Source organism: Phalacrocorax carbo, chromosome 5, assembly GCF_963921805.1.
Source record: "Phalacrocorax carbo chromosome 5, bPhaCar2.1, whole genome shotgun sequence".
Lineage (NCBI taxonomy): Eukaryota > Metazoa > Chordata > Aves > Suliformes > Phalacrocoracidae > Phalacrocorax > Phalacrocorax carbo.
In genome coordinates, this window is record NC_087517.1 from 13627053 (window position 1) to 13654527 (window position 27475).

Sequence of the window (27475 nt, forward strand, 5' to 3'; positions counted from 1 at the left end):
TCAGATGCATGAAAATGATAAATATTGCTTTATTAAATTATTTTTATACTCCTACAAAGAAATTTTCTGATTTCTGTTACAGAATTAAATGAAGGAAATTCATTGCTGTCTCTGCAGTTATCTAAATTTAGATACAAAAGGTTGTAAAAAGACCAGCCTATCCAAGTCAGGTAAAAAAGGCAGAGAATAGACAAGTTCCCTTAGGAATCTTGAGGCTCAGAAATATAAAGTCCTATAATACAATGAAATTAAGAATTCAGCAATGTGTTGAACAATTGTAAACTGTAACTGCACTAGTGGACCACATTATTCAGCAGTTTCCTTAGAGGTATGAACTGTGAGCTGAACAAAAAGTGTAGCTGACACAGCAGACCTCATTTAGTTGTTCTCCCTTTCACTCCCTCCAAGTAAAAGTTGTGAGATCAGCATTCAGCATTTAAATGATAGGAAGGAAACTTGCCTCCATAAATATCAGAAATTCCTCCATTCCATAACTATTTATATAAAGTAACTTGCTGTTACAAATCAGTTTCAAGTAAAACAGGCGGCTGAGGCAAAAATAATCAAAATCAGATCATACACTATTTTACTGTAAATACAGTAATTTGAAAGATAAACACATAACCATAGCACTGACAGGATATCAATGCTGCTGTATGATAGACATGATGTGTCAGTAGAAAATTAGAATGTCTATTATCAAAATCGAGGACATTCATACCAGTCTCTGGTAATCTAATCTTAGTGCAAAACAGATGCTAAGACATGTTTAGCAAAAAAGGTGATACATTTAAGGCCAAAAATTTGTTCAGTCATCACTATCGCTTCCAGATTCGCTCAGCTGCAAGTCATTTCCTAGAAGAGAGAGAGAGTCATCATATTAGTCATTTTCAAGGAAATACTTTTCTTCTTTCAAGATACTCCCTTTCCCAATTAAAGGCATACTAATACTAAACAGGTCTGGGGGATTGGACTACATGATCTTCAAAGGCCCCTTCTAACCCAAACTACTCTATGATAAGAGAATAATAGGTGTAGAACCAAACTCCCCAGTGACAGAACTTTAGAGAGGTCACTTTTCTATGATTTTAAAATATTGCCAGGGAAGCCATTAGCTGCTTAGCCACCAGTGCATTTATTTAGTATCACCAGATCACAAAGACAACACCTAGCTATCTTTGCCACCCACATTTTCATGCTTCGTAAGTGGGAAGACTGCTGGTGAATGAGTTTTGTGAAAGCCGAGTTGGTTGGTTTGTTTTTTTTTTGAAACACATCTGAATGCTGCTCAGCTGTGCTTGAAAACAAAGTGGTGTCTCAATCAAGAAGAGCAGCTCTTTGATGTACCATTTAAAGATGTATCAGCGACCTACTATTTCAAACAGGTTTTGGAACCAGTGAACAAATAAAACATCAAAAGAAATTTTACACAGCACTTTAATTTGGTCACTATATATATATTATTTCAAAATGGGGAAGTAAGAAGAAAGACTACATTGTGCTTGCGATGGATGTCCATAAGCTTGGGGGTGGGAGGGAGGGAGTCTTTCCAGGTTGACAGAAAACTAAAAAAAACCCCAACAATACAGCAGCATGCTATACAGAATCTACATCTTATCTAGCAACTTTTCCCACACACTTTTAAGAATTTGTTCCAACTATTCGTTCCAACTATTATGCTTTTATTCACACCTCCCTTGCCAAACAGCCATTTTAAAAAAAAAAAAACCACACCAAAAAAAGAATGCATCTCAGGTTGTGCAGAAATGGCCTAAAAGGCAGAAGAAAAAAAAAATAAAATCACTGAAGCTGAGTAGGCACACTATTTTCACATGTCCTTCCTCAGCTGCAGCACCCCTCACAGATCACTTTCGCAGATGGGTAAAAAAGTAAGCTCAAGAGTGTAAACCCAAGACACTCCGATGCAATCTTTTGTTGTGAGACGTGTAATTTCTGCCAGAACACTGAAGTCTTTAACATGGCTGCATTCAGCCTTTCTTTGTTTTCCACTATGTCATCACTAAAGCTTAGAAAGTGGTACATGATTCTCTGCAAACAGAAAACACTTTATATAAGACAAGAATAGTGCAGATGGCTGTGTCCAGCAATCTTTAACGTACTGCTCTAGAATAATTTTTCCAATCCCCTATATAGAGACATTTAGAGCTGTATGATTTTAATATAAATTAAAAAGCAATTTTGAAAGAACAAAATCAAGTAATTTATCAATAATTATTCAGGACAATATATTATCCTGAGAAATAATATTTCAAGGCAGAGAATGGCATTAGTAAACTAAACTAATGCTTTTATCACTCAAAGGAAAACTTACAGTGAATTCTGAGAAATCCCAGCCCTGTTATGCGCTACCTACTTTAGGAGAGGACTGGGAGTATGAACAAGAAGATAACCTTCCAAACAGTGATTCTGCAGCCTTCAAAAGTTATTTCAACATAGTTAATAGAAATTACACAAACCCTATAGCACCAGCCAAAAATACCAGTGCTTGTGAAAACCAGCAGATGGGAAAAGCAAGAACTCCAAGTTCCAGAGTCAGAAATCATGCATTACGATTTACTTCAGGGAAAACTTTCTGCCCCATTTTTATAACCCTACCTCCAAAAAACACCTTCAGAGAGATGACAAAGTAACACAGACTGGAGCTGGTAGTTTTCAGGTGGGTTTCATGCAAGAATGGAAAGTTCATTTAACTAAGACTCTGAAGAACCATCTAAAATATATTGTACTTGGAAGGCAGCAATAACGTGGGGAAAACTTGAATTCAGTTTTCAGTGCCAATTGCTCATTAGCAATATTAATTGGGGTAATAGATTGCACTGCAAATTATGACATTTCCTAAACTTTTAAATTGGTGACTATAATACATTCAGTTGAATCCTTGCAAGTTACAGGGATGGGGAAACTGATAGGAGTGACCTGTGTTTTACAGATCTTAGTGGTCACACCGATAAACTAATGCAAGGGAAAATTATTTCATGACTAGCTGCTTGTACCAGCACCAGTATCAAAAGTGAAGTTGTGCTGAATACTATGTGCGTAACACAAGGCCCCAGAATGGCCAATCTATGCTGGTTTTTCTTTGGAAAGTTACTGTATTTAACATAACTCTTGCTTAAACAAAAAGTAGACATAAAGCAACATATGATCAAATATTTATGAAGAACAGATTTCCTAGTGCCACCATTTACAAACTTTCTTATAAGACAAGTTGTGAGCCTACATAATCAGCTTCTGATCGTAGAAAGGGGAAGAAACAGTATTTTGGGGGTGAGGGGCAGTCTTGAGCCCCAGATTCCTGAGGAGATAGATCATGTGTATCTGACAAGTATTTGGTTACCATGCTCTAGACACCACGTCCTGTGCTTTCCAAGTTCCACAAAACCTCAGCCGTATGATTTCTACAAGCAAAATGAAACTCTGCTCTCTAAGCCTTCCACCTGCACACAGCAAGCCGAAGGAAAACTTCACTCGTTACCCAGCAGGGCCCTGATTTTACAGAGGTGCACAAAACTAGTCATGCACATAACTGGTCAAACCTCAAAACAGGATTAGACAAGCAAACAGCTTGTGCTGACATTTGTTGATTCAGTACTTTATTTTTGTAAAACATGATTTGAGATGGAAGAAATGACTGTACAGGACCCCGACTGAGAACTCCTGCCATTCAAGCTAGAACCATGTGCTATCCATTTAGTTTCTCCAGGTTTCGCTCTCCTGCCAAATTCCCTCAGCAAGGGAGCTAGTGAAACACATTCTCCTTGAAAGTAACTATTTTAATCTTTGTCTAGTTGAAGAGTATTTTAAGTGTTAAAGTACTGGAAGTTGGAGACAGAATCATTTTGAGCAGCAAATAGATCTGTAACCATAACAGAAGTAAATGGGCTTAAGGTAAATATCTAGGCAAGCTAGGATAGTCAAGCCCAAGGCTTGATGTTATGGACAGAGGTTCTACCTGTCACTGTGGTTCATGAGCACCATCAAGCCACAAACTTCCCCTGTAAGAGTTGTAATGTTGTCATGTTTTAAGCAGCATTTTCTCACTATGACTGTTGAAACTGGTGGACTTGGCCACCTGTACTTGTAAGTGTATTTCTCAGTGGAAGCTTTGCCAGATGGGATTCTGTCACCGGGAATAGAGATTAATCTTATTTTCAGAAGAGTTGTATTTAAAGCGTGAAGAACGGGAAATCCCATTTGTAAATAAGGGTCGACATAAATGGCCTACTCTAAAGTTACACAAATTATAAACATGAAGACATTGTTCTCTACAGTGACAGTAAAATGAAAGCAGCATTTAGTCCTTTGCACACTAAGTCACAGGACTTTTCAGTCTGTTCTTATCTGTTAATGCAGTCCATAATTAAATATCTGTGCTGGTTATTTAAGTATTTAAATGCTAGCTACAGGGAAAAAAAACGAACAACCAACCCTCTTCATGTTATTCATTAAGTACTGAAATAAAATTAGATCTGCCAGAGTCTAAAGTTTCAGTATAACAAGTTTACATATAAATGATAAACCTTAGAGACCTTAGGCTGCAAATCAGGGTTGATGAGAATCTCTTCAAACTGGGAGCCTGCAGCTAAGCACCTAATTAAAAATGTAATAATTTTCGAAGAGTCACCATAGCTGAATACTCACTTCTATGTCTGAATACTCCCGGTATTTAGGTAGCAAACTTAAGATTCTCTACCTAGTGGGTTTTTTTCTGTCCAAACTCCCCTTTTTTAAATGCACTGAGAATTCTGTTCCAGGCTGCGCAGCAACCACTTCCTGAAGAACATCACAGCTACTTTTCAAATTACATTTTTAGTTGCCTGAATGGGTGGAATAAGATAGTATCACCTGAAAGCAAATCGCCTCCTTCCTTATATGCAAAGGACAGTTTTGCCATGTTGTCCAGTGGAACAGTGCCATGAATAATAGTAACTGAAGTAGCTAAGAATACACCATCTCTTCTGTAATTTGGAATATTGCCGGTATAGTAACTTTCCCATAGTTCTACCCAAGAAATTATAAGGGTATGTTTTGGGAGTGCCCTGTTAGTTCAAGTATTTTCAATACAAAATTACTGTTCTCCAGTCCCAATATATGTAACTGGGAGGAAGCCAGAAGAGCTTAAGAAATATTTTCAACTGCATCAGCTTTAATTTAATATCTCTTGGGACCGAGAACCTTCTAACCCAGCATCTAATTCAGACCACTGCTGAACAATCAAACCCTAGCATCACACTTCCCACAGTTTTAATTATAACAGAGACATACTTAAAAACAATATGGTTTCCTTTCGGAATCTTGATGTCTGGAATTGTGCACTAAGAACAGCCTTTGTACTTACGTAGTGTATTCATCATATGACCACTGCTCTCTTGGGATCTGTTAAGACTGGCATCTTTGTCAGGGACAGCCTGTTGTGGTATGGCAGACACAGTAGGCTGTGGCTGCAAATACGGCATTGATATAGGAAGAGAGGGCTTCATTTCCTCATCTTCAGATTCACTAGAACTATTTTCACTACTTGATGAAGAGGATGAAGAACTTTTAGAGTCAGAAGAACTGTCAGAGCTACTCAGCTGGTCCATGATACTGGCTTCTGCTTTTAGCTCTGAAAAAAAATATGATTTGTTTCTTAGTAACTAACTTGTTCATAACTGAGAAGGAGGAAAAAAGTAATACAGAAAAAAAAAATCAACAAAAGAGATCAGGTACATGCATTATAGCAACAAAAAACCCAAACAAAACCAAACCAAGAACACCAAAACTCTCCAGAACAAAGAAAAGGACACAAGCAAGCATTCAGCCTGTCATGTGCTTTTCTTCTCTCATAGCTTGGGCACTTTCTCCCTTTCAAGCCGAGGGTCAGAACAAGGGTGACTGTGAACCCAAATGCTAACCCCACATTCCACAGGGTGGTGCATCCCACATAGCCTTTAACTTCTGCAACCAGCAAGTCTTCTGTATTTTCCTTAGCACCCGTGAAGATGCTTTTCACTGATGGAAAACTGCAGCTACAAATCACACAGATAAGTCAGCTGTAAGATATCTGCAGCTGCACCCAAAATGCCTCCCAGCAGTTCAGCATTACAATCAATACACTTGTTTGGACTATGTGACATTTTGCTCAAAACCAGATTAAGCATGACGAATATCCAAAGGAACCATCCAGTTTACTATTAGGAAGATTTCACCAAATCCTTGTTCTCTTTTTAGATTTGGGAGCAAGGTAAAAAAGCTATAACATGAGGTAGACAAGAAATACTGGAAATTAGCAGATCAGTCTGACTCAGACAACTTGCATTCTTGATGAAATAACTCACCTGACTACAATAATATTTAGAAGAGTATGACATGCTGCAGAGTATGCATTTTTTTAATATATACTAGCTGAAGTCCAACATTTGGAGGAAGTGAAGTTTTGCAGAAAGGGTACACCTATTAACTGTGCAAAATAGGGGTGCTGCTTCAGCAGTGAGTAGTCTGAAATAGACCACTGAATCATGGTGAATGGAGATTTTATACAGTGACTGAAAGTTACCCAGAGTGCAGAAGTTCATCATTATATAAGATTGTAACTACCCAGACATTTGTTAAGATGGTCTTACAAGCACTCAGAATACTTTGATAGAACAGCTTTGATACAGCAGACTTAAAAAGCATGTAGGAGAGTGGCTCATCTCACTCCAGATTTACCCAATACAGCAAAACAGGTTGAAGATGAAAGTCACCAAGATGGCTCAGAGCTTAATGAGACGAAGGGAGAACAAAAGAGTAGGCTTCAACACAAACTTCCATGAAGCCTTCCAATTCTGAGTTATCAAAGGCCATACTAAAGGAAAGGTACTTAGGCCAATCAGCCTTATCAAAGGCCAGTCTAAAGGAAAACGGTGTTCAGGAAAAACAGCACCTGAAATAGCGTGGCTATGGCTACAAGGACAAACTAACCCAATACCAAGGAAGAACAGAAAGTACAGTAACAGACCATACTGGCTGACTCAAACCTAGGGAAAGGGCAGGGGGGGCAGGCAGGGAAATAACAGAAGCATCCTCCTGTTACTAAGGTCACATATAAGAGACAGCTTAAGGACAGAAAAGACGACAGAAAAGCTACAGCAAAAATTAGGATGCAGCCAGCAGAACGATCAAGAAGTTATTTAAAAATTAATTCTAGAGAAGAAAGGCCAAAAGAACCCAACTGACCTGCCACACATCTGGAGCTGTAAGGTAACTGAAAGACACCAGTCAAGTCCTATGCAATTCATTCCACTTCCTCCCTGCTCTCACCATAATAAGAGAAGAATTTTGGGTGAAAGGCTAACAGTTAATACCAAAAACTGAGGAAAAAGATCTCTGCCTTGAATTTTGATATAATTTAAATCTGACAGAATTTAAATTAAGTATTTTCAAATGCTGAAGGAAGGGCTGTATGTATACGAGAGAACAAAGGTAGAGCGACCTTTCCCCCACCCAAGAAAACAAAGCTAGTAACAAGTTCAGGGTAGTGTACTTAAGCAGGAATAGTCAGTTACACAACCATGGGATGAAGAACGATTAAGTAGGTAACACTGCTGAAAAGTCTGAGAGTTACAGTGGATCACCATGCACAGTCCTACCGCGCCGTGCTGTTGCAGAAATGACAAGCATTACAGTGGGGCATGGTTCTATTTGGTCTTTGTGTATAAAGATGAATAGGGCCTGTAAGACAGTCTTCTTGCTCAACTCACCGCTGCTAAAACCATAGCTGAAACAGTAAATGCATTTAGGCACTATACTTCAGGAAGTTTTTGGACTTACTGTACGGTAGCTAAAGAAGAGTGTCAATGAATCAGAGATTTAGAAAACTTAACTTTTAAGGAAAGATTGAACCAGCTGGCATCATTTTGTGTGAAGAATGGGAAAGTCGTAGCAGCTTCTGAGTGCATGAAGGACTGCTCAAAAGCATCAGAGTAGTCTGTTCCGTACTTGTGTGATAAATATTAAAGTAGTGATGGGCTTACTGTCAGATTATTTATTTGGAAGAACACAAACAGTAAGGAGAGCAAAGCCCTGGAATCAATTGCAAGAAAGAACAAAGGATCTGACACTGGAAGGCTTTAAGAAAAGGTTAAAAAATGTCAGAAGTCTGACTTAGGACAGAAGGATGGACAGATGACTTTAAAACATCCCTACCACCCCTATTTGTCAATTATTCCATGTTCTTCAGTAGTACTCAAAATTGGATTGGCACTACGTAAGAGTTTGATATATGCTGGCAGCCACTTTGGTGACTTCCAATGCACTTGACTCCACCACTCCCCTCAAAAACAACAGACCACCAAGAAAAAGCATCATTTTATTATTCCATGCGCTCAAGCACTCCTTCCTCTTTGTGACCTTAGATGTGTTCTAGTACTGTTCTGTAGTATAGATCTCTGGTCAGAGTTTAAAACCAAAATGGAAAAAAAAAACCAAACTACCTTCATAATGACACATCTTACAAAATCTGTTTAAAGGAATTCAGAACATCTTGGGTGGCAGATGTCAATTCCAGTCAATGAAACTGCCACCTGTCAGCATTTCAAGTAACAAGTAATTACCACCTGCCATCTTGTCCTCCAAAGGGAAATAAGGCCTCCTATTAAGTGAAATGAGTGTCACACCAAACCAGAGTCTCTCAAAAATACAGTACATAGCACTGTTCAAGGACTGATTTATGCAGGTTTTTAGCTGTCTTTTTCATTGGAACCTTATCTTTCACAGGTCTTATCTGGTAACTTAAAGTGCTTTGAGTTGTAAAGCACTGTAACTGTTTGCAGAGTGCAGAGAAAGAATGAGGACTGATGTCAAAATAGATGGGAATCAGTTGGTTTCAGTACAACCAACTAGAAACTTCATTAAAATAGCAGTGGAAGACAGAATCAAGGGGAGAGAGCAGTGAGACCCTTGGCATTATTAAGCCTAATGGTTCACCTGATTTTTCTAGCCTAGCAAGTTTAAAAAAATACTGCTTTGTTACCCCTTGAGCCAGAGTGTCATTTTCATATGAGGGTGAAGGGCTTACATAATCAGCTTCTACTGTAAATCACAAACTAAAAGAAAAAACAAAACTCCAAAACCACACAAACAAATAACACTGGGCCTTAAAACCTAGTTGCTAGTGAAGAGCAAAGTTTCTGAAACTTACATGACACTGGAGCTTACCTCGTTCAATATCATCCATAGGAGAAGGCAGAAACATATTTTCTTTTGGTGGAGAATTTTTAACATTGTTTGGAACCTTAGTTGCATTTCGCATTTGTTGCTGTTGCTGCTCTATACGAGACTGGACCTTACTGCTTCCTTCAGCTCTGTGTGTAAAAGCAAAAGATTTACTCTAGAAGACAAGATGCATGGAAAAAGGCAAAAATACAGGGGATACAGTATCTTAAGTTATGGAATTATGTGTCTTGCTTTTCGAAATAGCGTTGTTAGATTTCGAGGTACGTTATTATACTGGCATATAATTATATATAGATGTATTAAAATTTGTCTTTTAACAGTGCTAATAAGGTTTTAGCCCTTTGTCAGTTGATTTGTTTTTATACCCAGGATCATTTAATAATAATCATCTGCTGGAAATTGCTTATATGGACTCAGCAGCAGAAAAAGTATTCAGAAACTTGGTATGAGAAAAACAAGCCATTAATATTACTGAAACATGTCACAGAATTGATCTTTTTTTTATTTTCTCATTTAGGAGTCAGAAGACAGTAGGCAAGCTATTTTCCGGATTTTCTGCCCTGCTCTAAACTCATCAGAAAATAGTTATCATCTCTTTCAACAATGTTACAGTTTTTAGTTCAAAAAAAAAAAAAAAAAGAGTCCTATTTCTTCTGCCAGTCAAGACTCGAAAGCTGTGAAGTCAGTGTGCTCAGAAAGCAGGCTTTTCACTCTATTGAACAAGGCCAGGTACCTTCTAAAAATGACATTTTGCTAAAATTAGTAATGGGTAGTCATGTATCTTAATTTAGACTCATTAACAACTCAATTTTCACAAGTAAAGTACAGTTGTTTCTCTCGTAAATCACCCACCTGGTTTTTTTCACAGTGATGTTGCTACTAAGTTTCTCTAGGCGACATTCTCCAGTGTCATGGTTGACAATTAAGATACATTCTTTTAGGTAAGGCTTCTTTGAGCCCTTGAACACAGTCACTGGTGGAGTTGAGCCCTATTAAATCAGAAGTCCAGTAAGTGTTACTACTGTAGTCTTTTTTTCCTTATAAACAGCAATCCATGACAGTGATGACAAGTTCACTGTAAGTGATCTTTTCTAGCCTTTAAATAGGTTATCGGTTAATTCAAGTTGGATTCACAGTAGCCATGACCAGAAGCAGCTGGTGACTGACTGTAACAGAATTTCACCCAGCTTAGTTTAGTTTGAAACTGATTAAATGCTTATTCCTCAATGACAGCATGCTCACTGTAGGGCTCTTTTTACCAAAAGGGCTTTCAGTTACCACATCAGCAGAGCTGTAAAGCATGGCAGGTAGTAAATTTTCCCTTTCCAGTCTTTCCTGCTTTAGAACTACACTCGAGCAGTAAATACCAAGGGGCGACTTGCACTGCCAACATCGACATGAAGCTTTTCTGTGTACGCAACACTTCTGGGTCACCCTACAGCATATTTCCAATGTGGTGAATACACTTAAAGTTACAGCACAGCTGTTTAACCTTTAGGTCTTTTGTAATCTTACATCCTTAAAGCAATTGTTTTTCTACTCTAAAAATCACACAAGCAGCTCTGAAACAGCACTGAAGCTTTGTATCCTTCTATATTCAGTATATACTCAGGACAATAAACTAAATCATTCCCTTAGGCCTGGCACTCTTCAGCTACCCCACTCACCTCAATATTTGGCAGTGTTATTGTCACCTGTTCACCTTTGCCAACTTTAAGGTCTCCTTCACAGGACATATCAATAGATGCAGGCTTAAAGTCATCTAAACATAAAAAATAAACTGGATTATTTACAGACTTCTCAGGAATCTTATGAATGTAGACACCTTTTAATTGCAGTTGGAGGCTATTAAGTTAAACCCTTTTTTTGCTAGTGTATCATCTACCATTCCCCTGAGCAGACCTTCCCATAATTGAGTAGAATTCAAAGTCAAGATGGCATTTCTCAAGATTCAGGGTAAGACTTAACATCCCTTTAACATTAGTTAAAGATGCTTTTAGTTTTTAAATGGCTAAAGAGGCTGAAAGAGTCATGCTATATTTCAAAAGCTAAATCCTCACATAACCGCTTTCAGAAAAATCAATAAATAGTTCTTGAAAATGTTGATCCCAAACATGGGAGTCATAGACAAGTGACTGAAATGTAAAGAACAACATCAGTCCTCAGATCCATTTCTGTATCCATTTCTGATTTTACTCTAACATGTATGTTAGAAGCCAACCAAAACTTGAGTTTCAGTATATTTATTTTTGTCAAAAGTGAGATTACTTCCCAATTAAATATTAATTTCCTTTTTGTGTTTTTCAACACCTAAAATATTGATTAAAATAAATTTTAACAAAGGAAGGTATAAATTTCTGGTCCTTTTCAAAGATTTGAGACATTGAAAACAAGCATGTGTTCGGTTATCAGCACTGCAGCTATGTAACACACCATTATCTATAAAGTATTATTTCCACCACAAATTAATTGGGAAGGGCTACTGCTAAAAGGCCTGCCTGCACAGATCTAGAGAGAGATAAGACGGCATCAAGAGGCTCCACAAGGCACGTGGTAACAGATACGGGTTTGAACCTGTGGTTCCAGCAAACTCAGGCACAGGGCCAGTCTCGCAGCCCGGCAATGTCCAGTGCCCTGCCTCGCACACTGGGGAGAGGCACCCTGTTGCAGCTGATGAGAGGCATGGAGGGACCGGGCGCGTAAAGGGGACACATTAGACGGCACGCTCCCTGGCCACAGCACAGCACGCGCTCCTTGCCTCGCAGCCTGTCACGTCACCCACCACTGGTCACAGGCGGCAGCGCTCTGTTACAGCTGGGGAGCTTCCCAGTTCAATAACACTGCCTGCAACCCACTGGCCAGGCGGCACAGACCACAGCTGGGAACGCTGGCTCCAGCTCGCGCGCCAGCCAGGCAAGAAACCAAGCTTCAAGAGCTGTCGGGCAGGACTATGCACACAGCAGAAGGCTTTGAGCTAAGACACAGGTGACAGCCCCTGGTAACCTTGATTACGGCAAAACCCCACGCGTCATCTTACAGGGATAAGCGTAAAGCAGTTGCAAAGTTTCTCATCAAACGAGAGAATGTTTGCTTTAATATATGGCCACTGGGTCGTTAATACTTTAGAAAATTAAGGTACTGATTCCAGTGTCCATAAACAGACTTCTGATCTTTTAACCAGCAGATGTCTTCCCCTTCGAGTAAACAAAAAGTTTTGTTACCAAAAAATTCAGGTGTCAGAGAAGGATATTTTCGCATGTGCATTTGACAGAGCTGATGAGTGTGCCAGTTTCCATGTCTCATTTGTTGGAAAGGAAGAGAGATTTCAAAACAGATTTCAGAATAAATAATGAAATTACAGAAGTCAGCAAGAAATCGCAAGGGTAGGAGCTACCAGACATGGTTTCTAGTACTTTTTAAAATTAGAGTAAATTTCAAGTTATAGCATTTGTTTAACTACATTTATAGCTTTTGCCTGCTCCCTCCCCTCTCCTCCCTCCTACAGTTGCAGAGGATCCTACCAAGTGCCATTCCATTTGCCCACAGAAAGCACATTACCCATCTCGCTGCACTGCATGAAAGCATACAGGACATTCTCCAGAGAATGTATATGAGACTGGATCTTGGGGATCAGTCTATAAATAATGAGACATCAAAACCAGAAGCAGCAGTCCTAAATTACCAGAACTATAATCCTGAGAGCATTTGTTTCCTAGCTACCCTCAGAATCTTTGAGCACACACCTCTGTAGATAGTAATTATGTACTCAGGGAGGGCATACTAGCTTTGTGATTAATACTGCCTTTAACCTTTGATTGCTGAATTGTACTTAACTTCTAAAAACTAAGCGCAAGGAAAGAGGGCAAAGCCACAGCTTCAGCCCGATTCGGTTTTCAGAACTGCATCAAGATGCTATTCTGGATGCAAAATGCATAAAAAAATGAAGTTAGTGCCCAGGAAGCAGCGATGCGCAGCACTGGGATCCAGCGGCCGTGCACCCCACCAGCAGCACGCTCTCGGGAGCTGGTCTGCGCCCCATCGCTCCCAGGGCCCCGGAGCAGCGCCCCGGCCGGTGCGGGGGGGGGACCCGCTTCCCAGGCGTGCGCCGGGATCGCGGGACGAAGGCGGGCGACGCACCCCGGCCTCCCGGGCCCTGCGTGCGCAGCTGCCCGGCGCCCGGTGCCCGCCGGGCTCCCTAAGCCCTGCCAGCAGACAGCGCCTGGTGCCGGCCCCAGCGCGGGGGGGGCGGGCCTGGGCACCCCCGGTAGGTTTGCCACGCTGCCCTTGTCCTCCCTCAGCGCCCGGCTGCCTACCACGCCGCGCCACGCCGCCCTCCCCTCGCACCGGTGCCCGCCCGGGCCTGCTCCCACACACCCACCCTCCGCTCCCGCCAAGCCTACACCTGCCCCCTCAGCCTTCCCGCCCCTCGGGACCCGCGGGTGTCCGTGTCCCCCTGCCTCGCCCGGTCCCACGGCCCCTGAAGGACTGCGCCCACCCCACGCTCACAGCGGACGGTGTGGAAGGCGCAGCGCGGCTGCTTCTCAAAGCTTTCGCCCAGCTTCAACACCCGCTTCTTGGGGTCGCAATGCGACGGGACCGCTCCGTTCATCGCAGCGGCGGCGCCTCGGACCGCGCCTCAGACCATGGCGAGCCCAGGCGGCCCCCGCCGCCGCCGCTGCTGCTGCCGCTGCTGCCGCCGCCGCCGCCGCACATCCCTCGCACCGCCCGGGCACGCCCACACACCCCCACGGGCGGCGGGCCCACCCCCGGCAGCGACAGGCCCTGCCCACCCGACCTCCCATAGGCTGCTGCTGGCGAAGCCCCTCCCCTGAAGGCGGTGCGTCACGGGCATCATGGACTTGGATTGGGCGGCGAGGCGGCCCTCTGTAGATTTCCACGAGTGGAACTGTCTGCGGCGCCAGCCCGCACGCGTATATGCAAATAACACCCTCCTCCTTCAGGGGAGAGCTCTGGTTGGTGGAGAGCGGCCGCGACCACGCAGCTGGGAGGGGCGGGGGGGGTGTGGGGGAGCGGCGGGGTTAGTGCAGGCGGGTTCGGGCCCAAACTCCCCCCCCGCCCCGAAGTGGGGGAGACCCCGCGCGGCGGTGAGAGGGGCTGGAGGGGAGGGGAGGGGTTTCCCTCAGGGTGGCTCCACTCGCGGGATGCCGCTGGCCCCGTGGCACCAGGGTCTCCTCGAGCGGGTGCCGTGGGGGTGCTGGGGCGGCTCCGATGGGCGAGGGCACCTCTCCCTCGCCGCCCTGCTAGCGGGCAGACCCTTTCCGCGGCCCCTTTCTGCACCTGCCCCACGCGTGGCTGAGGCGATGCTGCGGCCCTTAGGGAGGCCCTACCTGGCAGGCGGCGTGAGGGGCCTCCCTTGGGCCGCCCCGCCGGAGCCCTGCGCTGCCGGCAGAGCCGGTCCCGCTGCCCGCGGCCCCGAGAGGCGTCGTGAGGGAGCGTGGACGGGGCTCCCTCCATGTTAATTTCCTCCCCCAGGGCAGAGCCGAGGCGCGGAGCGGCGGCGTCCCGGCGGCGGGGCAGGACTGGGGGCGTGATGGAGGTGGTGGCTTAAGGACGCCGCTCCTGCACCGGAACAATTAAAGCGGGGAAGAGGCTTGAGTCGATGGTGTTGGGGGCCTCCCGCCGTCCCTATGGCCGCCGTGCCCGGCGCGGGGCCGGCGGCTGCGGATCCGCGGGTGCTGGCCCTAGCGGCTCAGGTCACGGAGGGCAGAGAACAGGACACCCCCCTGCTACTTCTCAAGTTAAAGGGTAATTAATACCGTCTCTAAAATAAAAGGATGAAGTAGTGGCGTGTGGGCAGTCCTTCATCCTTCTGCCTCCTTAAATACAGAAGGTTTTTCTGAATATTTGTAGCAGGGTTGGAAACTCTGTGAGCTTTTCCTGAGAGTGGTATTGAGTGGCGTTTGGCTTGGCGACAATAAGGAGGAGCAAATGGAGGGGAAGCCTTTTTTCCCTCTCAGCCATCACCCTGTTTGTAAAACCCCTGCTGATGTGGGCCAGGAGCTTACGCTTGGTCAAATAATTTCTCCCAGTGCTTTTGGGTAGAGAGCCGGAGTGGTCATTAGTACTCAGTTTTTATGTCTTAACATAGACACGCAATCTCGAGCTCCTGTGTGACTCCCCCCATCTTTCCTTTTGCCGCATAGCCGCTGCTGGTAGAAACAAGTTAGGTCCTGTTCTAAATTGGGATGTAATTATAAGGAAGCTATGTTTCACGGTGGTTGTGGTTTTATCTGGCCTAGGAAATACATACAAATGGGCTATATCCCAGGTAATGCATGTTTTAATGCTAAGTGTGTAATGAGAAATTGGCAACCTAAGTTTAGCTATCCTTCCCAATTGTCATACAATCTAACAAATGGATTGTAGCTGTAGGAGTGAAAAATGCTGACAAAATATTTTATGCTGTTGTTAGCACTTTTAGAATTACCTTAATCCTGGCTCTGTGTACACATATTCCTCTCAGGTTTTGGAAAAAGAAGACAAAAATCTTGCACATAAGAATCTTACACTCCGCTTTGTCTCTCCTGCTTTCTTCCCACAGGAATTTTAAATAGTGCTTCCCTGGGAGGTGAAGAATCAAAAAAAATTAAGCAAGATATATACAATTATGATCTTGCTCAGTACTGCATGTTGGTCCTCAGACAAGACCACTCTCAATTGCGTGGAGGCTGGGCTACTGCTGCCCAGCTAGCAGAGATACTAAGGTAAAAAAAAAAAAGCTAAGAAGTTTTCTTCTTGGGTTTTTTTTTTCTTCTGGCTTTTCATCTTGCTCTTTTTCTTTTCAAGCTGTAATACATTGGCTCCCATCCAGAATAAGGCTTGTTGTTCAGGAAAGGCCAGGGTTAAAGGGCAGGGATCAGTCAAGAGCAGAGGGGTCAGGCATAGCCTAATTGGTCCTGTTTAATTCATTTGCATTGTGTTTCATTGAGCAGGGTGAACTGTTTGGTGGGAACAGTTTTTGTGTTGGCCTTACCTTTTTTTTGTGAACGGTACTCATCGGTGTCACAGTTCTTACCCAGTAATCACTAATTTTGAATTGCAGTTATTTTTAAAATTTAGTTTACTTAGATTTCATCTTGCAAAAATCTTTAGCCTGATGGACTCACAGCTTCGCTTGACTCTATTTAACTATCGATTTAATAGATATTTAAAATAGGTATATTTACATATTAAACATAATAGAGGACAGTTCATACAGACTAGGTAGCTTGATGTAGTGATATTGTGAGAATGGCATAAATATGCCATTAAATAAGCCATAATACTATATATATTATACATATAATATTAAATAAGCCAATAATATGCCATTTAAACAAGTAGCTAGTAAATAAGACAACTTTAAACTCAAATCTCCAGTGATCCAACCTCAAACTTTGATGTCAGGAAAAATAGTTAGTTTTAAATTTTCCCCAAGTTGTACTTTATTTTGGCCTAACTAGGGAGCAAAATTCTAAGGCATGAAGCAATTAGGCAACCATCTCTTATTTATGCCATATCTGCAGTATGAATTTTTAATGCCAGGAATTTCACTAAGGGATGCAAGATTTATCACCAGAGTTATGTGATACTTAAATCATCCCCTATAAGCTATTTCAGTTTGCAGAGAAAACTGAAATTTATTTTAGCTATAAAAATGTCCTTTTGTAACTAGATGAATCTCAGCTTCACACCTAGAATTTACTTTCCAAGGGGTTTGGTAAGCAAAGCTTTACGTGTGCACATTCACAAAAAGATAACAAAGCCTAGATAAGATGCCAGACAACAAAATTCATAAAAAGTTAAGAAGACTCTTTTGTTGCACTAGTATCAGTGCAGCGTACAGAATTGAAAAAATTCCCAGTTGTAAAATGTGCAGTTTCTTGTAAAAAGTCTGCCAGAAATGACCAACATGTCTGTGGTGAGTAAAATAAGAAAACTGAGATCTGAAGAACTGATTTCTAGACCACATATATTCCTCGGTGAGAGGAAAGTTGTAGACAGACTCACTGAAGATTTTGTGGTAAGTAATAGGTTTTTTATACATATTTTCGTTGCCTCATCTGCACCCCCTTCATCAGGTTTCATTTATCACGTTTTTGTCTACCTTCCTATTTTGCCTTTTTTTTTTTCCTCTTTATGACCATCAGAGCCCTTCCCTAGCATGCAGAATGAGCATGAACAGATCCTGTGAAGCTAATGGGCTAATGGAGAAAGTGCCTTTGATATGTTTTAAACCGAGGCAGGCTATAATAAGTAGTAATATACTTGTTGTCTCCAGCCTGCCCCTGATTCCTCTTCCTTTTGAGGCAGCTACCTTGGAGCCAGTCACAGCAGTTAACTGCTGTTCAGCGTTGAATTGTCCCATGCCAGTGAAGCATTTCTTCTCTGATGATGTGACATTCATTCAAAGCTGTTCAAATAGGCCCTTGACTATTCAGGTTGATTTTTTTTTTTTTCTTACTCCCCCCCCTCCCTTTCAGTCATTGTTGTGTAGGACTAGAGGTGAAAGAAGATCCTGAGGAATTTTACAAGAAATTTCTTCCTTCAGCTATAGACAACATGCTGTTTTTGGGAAGACGCTTGCAAGCACGATTTATCCGAGCAATCAAGGTATTTAAATATAATAGTCAAAAGAGCAGAGAACCTCTGTAAACTTTCCAGGATTATGTATTATGTAAGTAGGATATTATTCTAGGGACACTGTGTTATGAAAATTTATTTTCCTGAAATTACAGTATTTTTTCTTATGCCTTGGAGCTTTGAAACTGAAATCTGTCCTTGTGGAGCATTCAGTCCATTATGTGTGCAAAGCTAGTTTGTTACCATAGGTTTGTTTAGAGACTTAGCCTGCTATTTCTGCAAGTTTTAAAGGCAGAGGGAAAGAATGCAATTATAAGTAGGATATAAGAATTCGAGCAGTATGATAGAAAAAAATGCCTTACAAAAGGCAGCATCCCAGTCACAGTAGTCTCTTTAACTCTGCATATAATTAGTTCAGTCTTTGTAACAGCTCTGTTCCCACTGCTTTATTCAGCTTTACAAAAAATGTTTAGGAAGTCTTAAGACTTAAATCAGATTTATTGACATTTGTGTTGCCATACAATTTCTGCCGTGGAATTGGCAAAAATTCCAAAAATGCTCACTGCTTCTGAACCTGCACATTGGGAACCCCAGAGGCAAACTTTGTAGAATTTGTAGATGTGAATGCTTTCTTACATTTCTCTCCCTCTTTTCAGAGAAGAAGGGGTTTGCCCAGCTGGGTTCCCTCATGCATTTGAAGCATTCTGAGTTCCAGAATCAGAAGAAAAAAACCCAACAAACGAAACCCATGAATAATTTAAATAACCAACCTCATGGATTCTGATATTTTCTTTCAACATCCCTGTTTCCCCTTAGTATCTCATTTCTTGGCTCACTGGCTTCTTGCACTTAGTCAGAGTTTTCCTACGGAGTATTGTGCTGGGCGCCACAAACTCAATCAGTTCTCAGAAAGTATCAGTAGAGTAACATATTTTCTGTAAGTTCACTACTTTAGAAGTGCATTTAGTGCTTAAGCAGGAAGCTTCTTGAATGACATCCCAGGAGACTCGAGTCTTATCCACAATATGTAATTTCCCCCACACTTTCTTATTATGTCTCAGCCTACATGCTACTTGAGTCATACTTGTGGGCAAAGATTTCTTTTGAATGCAAATGCAGTCTACATTATAATTAGTACTTTGGCTTTTAAACCTTGTGGTCTCAGAGGTGACTGGGCACCCAGACTTGGTGCTTGCTCAGTGGAACTTTGGAAATCCCACTCTGCCAGTGGAGATTAGTAGTTTATTCTGTCCTCATTTGCTTTTTGCACAAGTCTTTGAAGTCAAGGGAAGTACTGAAATAGCTTTCAGAAACCAACGTATTGCCAAAACACAGAACAGATAATATTACAGCTTAACTTATTACTGTCATTTTGTATCTCTCATTGTCAGTAGGAACCAAATACAAAGTTAAACCATGGCTGACAGCTGGGACTTACAGTGCAGATCTAGGAATAAGACTTTCCAGAGTCTCATTTGTGGAGGCTCAATTAATGTGGGAGATATAAGGCAGAGTGCTTTATCAACATTTGTTAGCAATGTAGCACTATCAAAAGCCCCTTTGCTGTCCACACACCAAGATTTTAGATTTCCAGTGGCCTGTGGCTCGCAGTTGGAACACAGACTCTAGACTCTGCGTATGTATGAGTGTTCACATATTAAAAATTGGATTCTTCCTAGCCATTTTTTCTACGCTACTGTTATCACAGGCAAGCACATAGCATAGTCTATTTGGCAAACTGCTCAGACTTTATCTCAATAGTGGTTTGGTGTTTGCTTCCAGACTTCCAACTAGGAGGTGCTTCTGAAGCCTCACCATGGCAGTTTTTGGAACTTTTTCCATTTACACTGTGTTCTTGGCCACTTTGTACTTCCCCCCGCCCCGCGTTCTTTAATCTTAAATAATGTGTTTCACGCTTTGTGGATTAAATCCATGATGCATTTGTACTGAGCTATTGTTTGTCATCTTAGCCCTCCTATGCTATCAAATATTTTAAGGGGTAAACAAGACTTCTCACTCCCTGTTATGATGTTTTCAGGAATGGATGCTTTTTTTAGAATGTTTAGATTTTCTTGATCGATCCCTGGCCTTGAAGGACTTGCAAGTTATTTTTTTGACTGTTTCCTACAGTTTCACCAGCATCATTTGGGAATTTGATGGAGTTTTGGTCTCCAAATCCCTGAAGCATCAAGCTGAAGTCCTCAGTGAAGATATATACACATGCTTTTACCTACTTCTCTTTTGTTTAGGATGAAGAAAAACAAGATTTTTTACACTGGTTCCAAACAGTAACTGATGCCATCTGCTGGCTGTTCGGTGGGCATATTCAACTAGCAGCCTGTGGTAAGGGAAAAGTAAACCCATGAAACACCTGAAAATGTATTTGTGGCAACTACAGGTATCAAGAATCACTCTTAAGCTGGTCTCCACCTAGTTTTCTAAATTGGAGCAGATGTTAAATCAACCGCTTAAAGCAGTCCACTCAACAGAAACAGCAATATCTAAAATGGAAAAGATCCACTAAAGAGAAATACTAGAGTTCCCCTTCTAGTCTTTTAGAGACAGACATTAAAAGTGCTTTCCTGTAATTTCCCTTTGTAATTCTATACCTTAAAAAAATCAGGTTGGTGGGTTTTTTTTCTGATTAGATACAGTTGTTCTTTTTACCTGTGTGTTATTAATATATGCAGAAATCTGACCAGAGTACATTGCTGGCCCTGAAAAGTGGGTAAACTTGAAAACAGATTTCTGAAGTTGTTGCCATGCCAGGAAATTTTACTAATATCTAAAAAACTTCACTATATACCTCTGACCACAATAAACTTTCAATTAAACCAATGTTAATAACAGAGATTTTAAAAAGCAGAATTTGTTTGTGTTTCTTATGTAGAACAAAAACCTAAGGATCATGAGATGTGTAACTAAAAGCACACACATGGCCAGAGAAGTTACTAACTATGTAGACAGTGATACACTAGAATAAAAAAGATGGTGCTTTAATGACATCAGTGGACTTGCATTAAATAAACCTGGCATAATGAAGTGTCAAGGTTGAAGTCCTTATCTTTTCCGGATATTGTTGCCCCAGTGATAATTCCACTGTTGTAATAAGAAACTGATACTAGTGTAACATAAAAGGATTTAAAGCTCTTATTCCATTGCAACACCAGTGCCTGAGGGATGTCCAAAGGCAGAAAAACAGGGCTCAACCTGTTTTTTGGATGTTGAAGTAGTTTACTTGTTCCAGTAAGTTTCAGTGTAAAAATAATAAGAGAGGAAGTTTGTTCCAGAAACAGTATCTGGTTTTACTTGCTGTGGCTTATGTTCCATAATGAAGTTTTTTTTGGTTTATAGCATTTTCAAGTCTGCTTCTGATTGTGTGATTTCTTGCTTGCTTGTTTTTTTTTTTCAGTACTGCAAAATGATCACTTCCTGCAGTTGTTAATAACAGATGACGTTGAAACAGCAAGTATAATGATGTCTGTTTTACACAACATTTTGAGGGTCAATAGGTTAGTTATTTTTTATATCACTGATTTTTCTGAATTTTAAATTTAAAACTCAGTTCATTACTGCTTGGTAAAATAGAAATTTTTCATATACAAGAATGTTTGTGGGGTTTTTTTCCTAGTCTTTGTTGTAGAAATAGAAAAAAAAAGTTATTTTCTTTGTTATGTTGTTAAATTGAGGGAATGGGAATCAGTTGACTGAAACAGTAGTATTGCCTGGATCAGATTGCTGGTCCAGCTAGCTGGGTATGTCAACTTCCTGAATGCCCGACATAACTAAAAATAAGTCGCAGTTAAAAGCTCATAGTTTGTAATTAACACTTCAATTCTGTTCCCCCACCTTTTTTTTTTTCTTTCTTTCTTTTTAAAGTTCTGTCTTGCTTCACGTTGATGACAAGACCCTTCACTCTGTTTTGGATGAACTTGTTTACAAGCTTTCATCTACCACCAATCCTGTCATAGGAAATGCTGCTACAAAACTGCTATTGTTGGTGGCAAAATTTTGCAGGCAGCTTGTGAAGATACTCACAGCTCGCTACAAAGGTTTGTAAACGTGCATGGGACCAATCACTCAGCCTCCTCTTACATTCACTGTAAAAATACAAAGATGGAGGTTTCCCATCTCGGTTCGGTAACTATCCACTACAGATGGTAACTGCAGTGCTGTGTTGAGATTTCCCACACCCCCCCCTTCTGTTAACTTTCATTGTAGCTTAAGGTGCCGCACCTCTTTCTGTTTCCTAGATTTATTTGCTTTGGTGTACTAAGGACTCTGCATGTGGCAAATAGTCTCTTAAAGCTGTTTGTCACTTCCAACCTGATGGGCTTTACTTCTTTCTATGTGATGTTCTGCATCTGTTTTCCTGTGCAGGTTGGCTATTGAGAGATCCCAGTAGCAGGGTGCGTGTACTGCCATGTAAGAGCCGTGTGTCAGACATCTGCCAGTGTGCTAAGGCTCGCTAATCCAGAAGCATGAAAGTTTTCACTTAAAGCCAACTTCTGACCCTGGCTGTTACAGGTCTGCTGATCTGATAGGTGCTGTTTTCTTAGTGAGGAGCTGACTGTCTTCTGATATCCAAGTGATCAGAATTAACTCTTTCCAAGAATTCATGAAATGAATGCAGTGTTTTGTCCTGATGCCTTTAGATGAGGAGGCTGAGTGTGCATATAATTTGCTCTATTGTTATTCATTATTTAATGATGTGTCCCATTTAATGTTTCTGTCTCTAGCCTAGCAGGGAGCTCCAGGAAACCCCTTTGTCCTCTGTCACACCCACACAGACTAAGAAAGAGGCTTTGATGTTTGCCAGGTCTTTTGTATTCCAGATGTTATTGATGGTCAAAACTACTTGTGAGCAGCCCCAGTCCTTTGGGGACAAGAACAGTAAGAAGTCGGTATGCTAGACAAAAAGGTCCAATTCCCTTTTCTTACACTTGTGCTGACTACTTATTAGGCAGTACCAGCCAGATAAATTTCTGGACCAGATGGGCAGTTTTGCCACCCTTTTGCCTGCAGAATTGAGGGAGGAGGGCTTTCTTTTGGTGTGAAATTAAGTATAATGTTTCTAAGGCTCATGTCACATTGTGGTTTCTTGTGAAGCTGCTGTGATAGTCTGATCATCCCAGCTGTAGTACGCTGGCTTGTCTGAAGAGGTACAAGTCTGCATCAAAGGATTATGCTTTATTTTGCTCTAGCATCACAATATGCCACAGTCATTTAAAGACTCTTCATCTCTCTTCTGTACATGTTTCCTGTTTCCAGTAAGAAAAAAATATAACTTTTTTCCTCTTTTTTAAGTTAGAATCCTTCTGTTAGTTTTCATTCAGGCTTTGGAATCCTTTAGATAGTTTGAGGAACAGTAACAGCACAGAAAGCATTACAACATTTCCACCATCTGGCCATCTCACTGAAGTAGCTTGGCTTCACAGCAACTCAGAGTTGTTGCCAGGGTGAGGTACTTCAGTGTAAGCTTTCTGTCAGTAAAGGCAGCCTGATGGAGGTGAGGATGTCATCTGAACCTCACATCTCAAAGACTGGCAGAATCTTTACATCAGGTTTCCAGGAGGGCCTGGTCTTTTTGTCTGCATGGGTTGACACATCTGAGTGGCACACTTGATGTGCTCCCTGTCAGTCACTGCAAGGTGTGTACTGCACAGTTGACACAGGTGTGTGGTCTGCACAGAAACTGGCACATGGTTGTGTCAGACCCACAGGACTTCTGCGAGGGAACTGCCTTGTGCAGCCAGGCTACGTGCTTTTGCAGAACTCAGCCAGCCTTAGGGCACCCACTGACTACCTTTGGAGTCTTGCCTGTTTCTCTCCTGAAGTGTTTAACCATCATCATCTTTCCAAAAGGGTGCATGTGATAGAGCAGAGGGGACATTTCTGTTTGCACGAAGGACTTTGTGCTCCATATCCAGGTTCTGTAAGTATATATGAGTGTTGGAGTTCCCCAATGCGTGAATATGCTTATGGACAATGATAACGGGATCAAGTGTAGCCTGATGAAGTTTGCAGATGACACCAAATTGAGTGGGGAAGTAGACACTCCAGAAGGGAGAGCTGCTCTGCAGGGAGATCTGGATAGGCTGGAGGAGTGGGCCAGCAAGAACCTTATGAAGTTCAACAAGGGCAAGTGTAAGGTCTTGCACCTGGGAAAACATAATCTGGGAGTGCAGCACAGACTGGGATCCACCTGGCTGGAGGGCAGCTCTGTGGAGAGGGACCTGGGGGCCCTGGTGGACAGGAATCTCAACATGAGCGAACAGTGTGCTGCTGTGGCCAAGAAGGCAAGCAGGGTGCTGGGTTGCATCAAAAAGGGCATCGCCAGCAGAGAGAAAGTCATTATCCCGCTCTACTCAGCGCTTGTCAGGCCACACCTGGAGTCCTGTGTACAGTTCTGGTCCCCGCTGTACAAAAAGGATGTGGACAGGCTGGAGGGGGTCCAGAGAAGGGCCACCAAGATGATCAGAGGACTGGGAAGCCTGTCATGCGAGGATAGGCTGGGAGAGCTGGGTTTGTTCATCCTTGAGCAAAGGAGGCTCAGAGAGGATCTCATCACCACGTACCAGTACTTAAGGGGCAGCTACAAAGAAGATGGAGACTCCCTTTTTCCAAGGGGTCACATGGAGAGGACAAGGGGGAACAGACACCAGTTGCTCTTGGGGAGATTCCGATTGGACATGAGAGGGAAATTTTTCACAGTGAGGACAGTCACCATTGGAATAATCTCCCCAGGGAAGTGGTTGACTTGGCCACATTGGACACGTTTAAGATTTGGCTGGACAGGGCGCTGGGCCATCTTGCCTAGACTGTGCTCTTCCTAGAAAGGTTGGACTAGATGATCTCTGAGGTCCCGTCCAACTGGTGATTCTGTGATTTGAAAATTGGAAAGTTATTTAAACCCACAGTTCTTCAGTAGGCTATCCAAACACGTGTCTACTTCCTGCCCTCCTTCCTTTACCCTCCAGCTCCCTGCAAAACTCTCAAGCTCTGGGATTTGTCTGATACAAAGCTAAAAAGCATGTGTTACTCTCTACTGGCGTCCTGTGTGCAGCACAGGCTGTGTGTGTGTGGTGGGGGAGGACAAGCGTGCTTTTTAGCTACTGCAAACCTAAAAAGCTGTTTTGTCTCAGGGATTGGATAGTCACAGTTAGACTGTGCTACACAGATAAGACATCAAAGAATTCCAGTTATAAATATATAAATTTTATTACAAAACATATGAAAGCAGTGCTAATAAAATCTAGCACTTGCATGGTGCTTTATATCCTTTTAGTACTTTACAATGACTTACTGATAAGACACTGAAAGTACATTGATAATTTAACTGCCAGTTATGTAGACACAATAGACAGTAACTTGGACATGCAATATTACAATCACTGTTTAATACTTCTCTGTGATGGTTGGAGCACCAGATATTCGTTGGTAATATCCTACACTGAAACTCAAAGATGACTGATGGTGTTCAGCTCTAGTGTTCCTTTGCACATAGAATCAGATTTTATTTTTTTGACTTGAAAATTTTTAGTTTGAAATCCTGAAAAGAAAAAATTTCATCATAGCAGTCTCACATGCTGCTTCTCTCTCTCTCTCTCTCTCTCTGTCTTAGGATTAAAAGGGCTTTTAAGCAAACAGTGGACTGGCAAAGGATTTGACAGGGATCTCAGCCAACTCTTGGACCTGCTGTACTTGGAACAGTCCAATGGAAAAGGAGAAATAGAGGTGCTGAAGTTTAGTGAGACTTTTGTATGTGAAATCCTAGTTACATGTGATTTATATATATTTAGAATGGATTTACTCTGTCACTTTGATGCTTTTCAAAGCCTGTGTTATTTTTTCCACGATATTAATGGATTTTTGAATTTCCTATTTATTACATTTTCTTTTCCCTCCATCATTTTTGAAGACATCAAGAAATTGTCCAGTGATTAAAGTATGGGACTGTGATTCAAGAGATTGACTTTCTGTTGCAGATTCACCATAGATTTCTATACAACCATAGGGAAAAAATAGTTTTGCTCACTATAAAACAAAAATAACTGTATCTGCTTTTCTCGCATCAGTGTTACAAATTTAGGTCTCTGTATTCCAGACAGCATTCACAGAGAATTAATTCATATAGAGAAAATGTTCAGTAAGAACACCTTCTGAGCTGTGTTCCCAGTAAAAGAGACGATGTGTATTTTATAAACTTCTTACCATAATTTTACGTGCAGGTTTCTCAGGGACAATACTTTAAAGGAAATCAGAGATATGTTTGTAGAGATTTGCTTGCATCTTTAACAGAGCAGGGTGGTTTCTGTTATGTTGTGGTTTTGTTTTTGTTTTTTGAAATTCTGTTTAAGAATAGAATTTATTTTTTTGTTTGTTGCATTTCAGTGACTTTTGATCATACTGCAAAGGTAACATTTTTCCTGCTGTTAATTCTCCAAACTTGTCTTTCTGGCCTTTCTAGTGTAGGTATTTTGATTGAATCACCATTTGAAATATCAAGTGCTTTAGGTGTTTTTAAAACAAATTTCTAACATTGATTAATGCAGTTAATATATTTTTTATATTTGTGCTATAGATTTGTTTACCACAGAGACCATCAATCCAGATGATCAGATTGGCTGCCTTTGGAGCAAGTACAGGTGTCATGATATTAACTGTCTCATAGGACTTTAAGTTCCCCAAGCTGTTACAAATACTGTATTTTCATGCATCTGAAAACTGATGGGTTTTGGCCAAATGTTGAGATCATTCAAAATATGCAAGCAGTAATAAAGTGGTTTTATATGCAGGGGAAATATTCTACCAACTGCTTTATTAATTTCAGAGGCAGCATCAAGCAGCTTGTACAATCCAGGCTATGTGGAGGGGATTTCAGACAAGGAAAAGGCTGAAAAAACTGCCCCAAGCAGTGACCACTTTACAGAGAAGCTTCAGGTAAATGGAATGGCTTTGTAAAATCACCGAAGAGAAGAATCTAGTAAGAAGGTTTGGTTTGGTTTGGTTTTTCTTAGGTCACAGAGTCACAGGAAAAATTTAGGTCATCTAATCCAATCTCCTGCTTGAAGTAGGGCCAGCCTTAGAATGGAATCTGGCTGCCTGGGGCTATATCCAGTTCTGGAGGTCTTTGAGGATGGAGATCCCACCATCTCACTTGGTGCCTGTCCTGGTGTTGCATGACTTGCCTCGTGGAGAATTATTCCATTACAGCCAGCGGGAATTCCTTTGTTGCAGCTCTTTACCACCACCTCTGGTCCATTTTCTGTGCATGTCTAAGAGTCTGGCTCAGTCTTCCCTTCCTTTAGGTAGTGGAAGACAGAAATTAGATTTCCCTTCCCTTAGCCTAAACAAACCCATCTCTTCACCTATCTCTGTATATCATACATGCCATAGCCCTAATTGTCCCTCTCTGAACAGTCTCTATCCCTTCAGTTTCTCAATATCTGTCTTCTACTGGGGGGCCCAGTAGAGTGTGGCCAATATTCCAGGTGTGTCCTCACGAGTGCCGAGTAAAGTGAAATAATAATCTTCCTTGACCTGCTGCCTCTGCTTTTGCTAGTGCATCCCACAATGCAACTAGCCTTAGTTACTGCAAGGGCACGCTACTGGCTTGTGTTCAGCTTGTCACCCACTGGGAAGCCCAGGTCCTTTTCATTGGAGCTGCTGTCCA

General features: G+C 41.7%; 2 protein-coding genes across 3 annotated transcripts in view; one reads left to right on the forward strand and one right to left on the reverse strand.

Annotated features, from left to right (window-relative positions):
- On the reverse strand, positions 1-14710 carry EAF2 (ELL associated factor 2). 2 transcript variants are annotated; one of them, XM_064451231.1, is made up of 6 exons: positions 14565-14710; positions 10884-10978; positions 10069-10205; positions 9199-9344; positions 5360-5626; positions 1-855 (listed from the first exon to the last, which is right to left on the reverse strand). In XM_064451231.1, the coding sequence occupies exons 1-6, from the start codon at positions 14689-14691 to the stop codon at positions 809-811; spliced, it is 819 nt and encodes a 272-aa protein (XP_064307301.1). In that variant the 5' UTR covers positions 14692-14710; the 3' UTR covers positions 1-808. The 2 variants fall into 2 exon arrangements, with proteins under 2 accessions (XP_064307301.1, XP_064307302.1); XM_064451232.1 differs by lacking the exon at positions 14565-14710 and adding an exon at positions 13723-13925.
- The window catches only part of IQCB1 (IQ motif containing B1), a 20887-nt gene continuing 7632 nt past the window's right edge, over positions 14221-27475 (forward strand). Inside the window, exons 1-9 of the mRNA XM_064451230.1 lie at positions 14221-14321; positions 14710-14982; positions 15779-15941; positions 17700-17829; positions 20049-20142; positions 21212-21311; positions 21679-21851; positions 25424-25536; positions 26633-26742. Of these exons, the coding sequence (XP_064307300.1) occupies positions 14865-14982; positions 15779-15941; positions 17700-17829; positions 20049-20142; positions 21212-21311; positions 21679-21851; positions 25424-25536; positions 26633-26742 (1001 nt within the window). The 5' untranslated portion in view covers positions 14221-14321; positions 14710-14864. The remainder of the gene's footprint in view (positions 14322-14709; positions 14983-15778; positions 15942-17699; positions 17830-20048; positions 20143-21211; positions 21312-21678; positions 21852-25423; positions 25537-26632; positions 26743-27475) is intronic.

Excerpts from the sequence above, each read along its gene's own strand:
- EAF2 (XM_064451231.1), bottom strand. The coding sequence starts at position 14,691 with ATGGAGGGAGCCCCGTCCACGCTCCCTCACGACGCCTCTCGGGGCCGC. Across the intron at positions 9,345-10,068 it reads ATCACTGTGAAAAAAACCAG|AGCTGAAGGAAGCAGTAAGG; the intron begins GTGGGTGATTTA and ends TTTTACACACAG. Across the intron at positions 856-5,359 it reads TCATATGATGAATACACTAC|GAAATGACTTGCAGCTGAGC; the intron begins GTAAGTACAAAG and ends TCTCTCTTCTAG.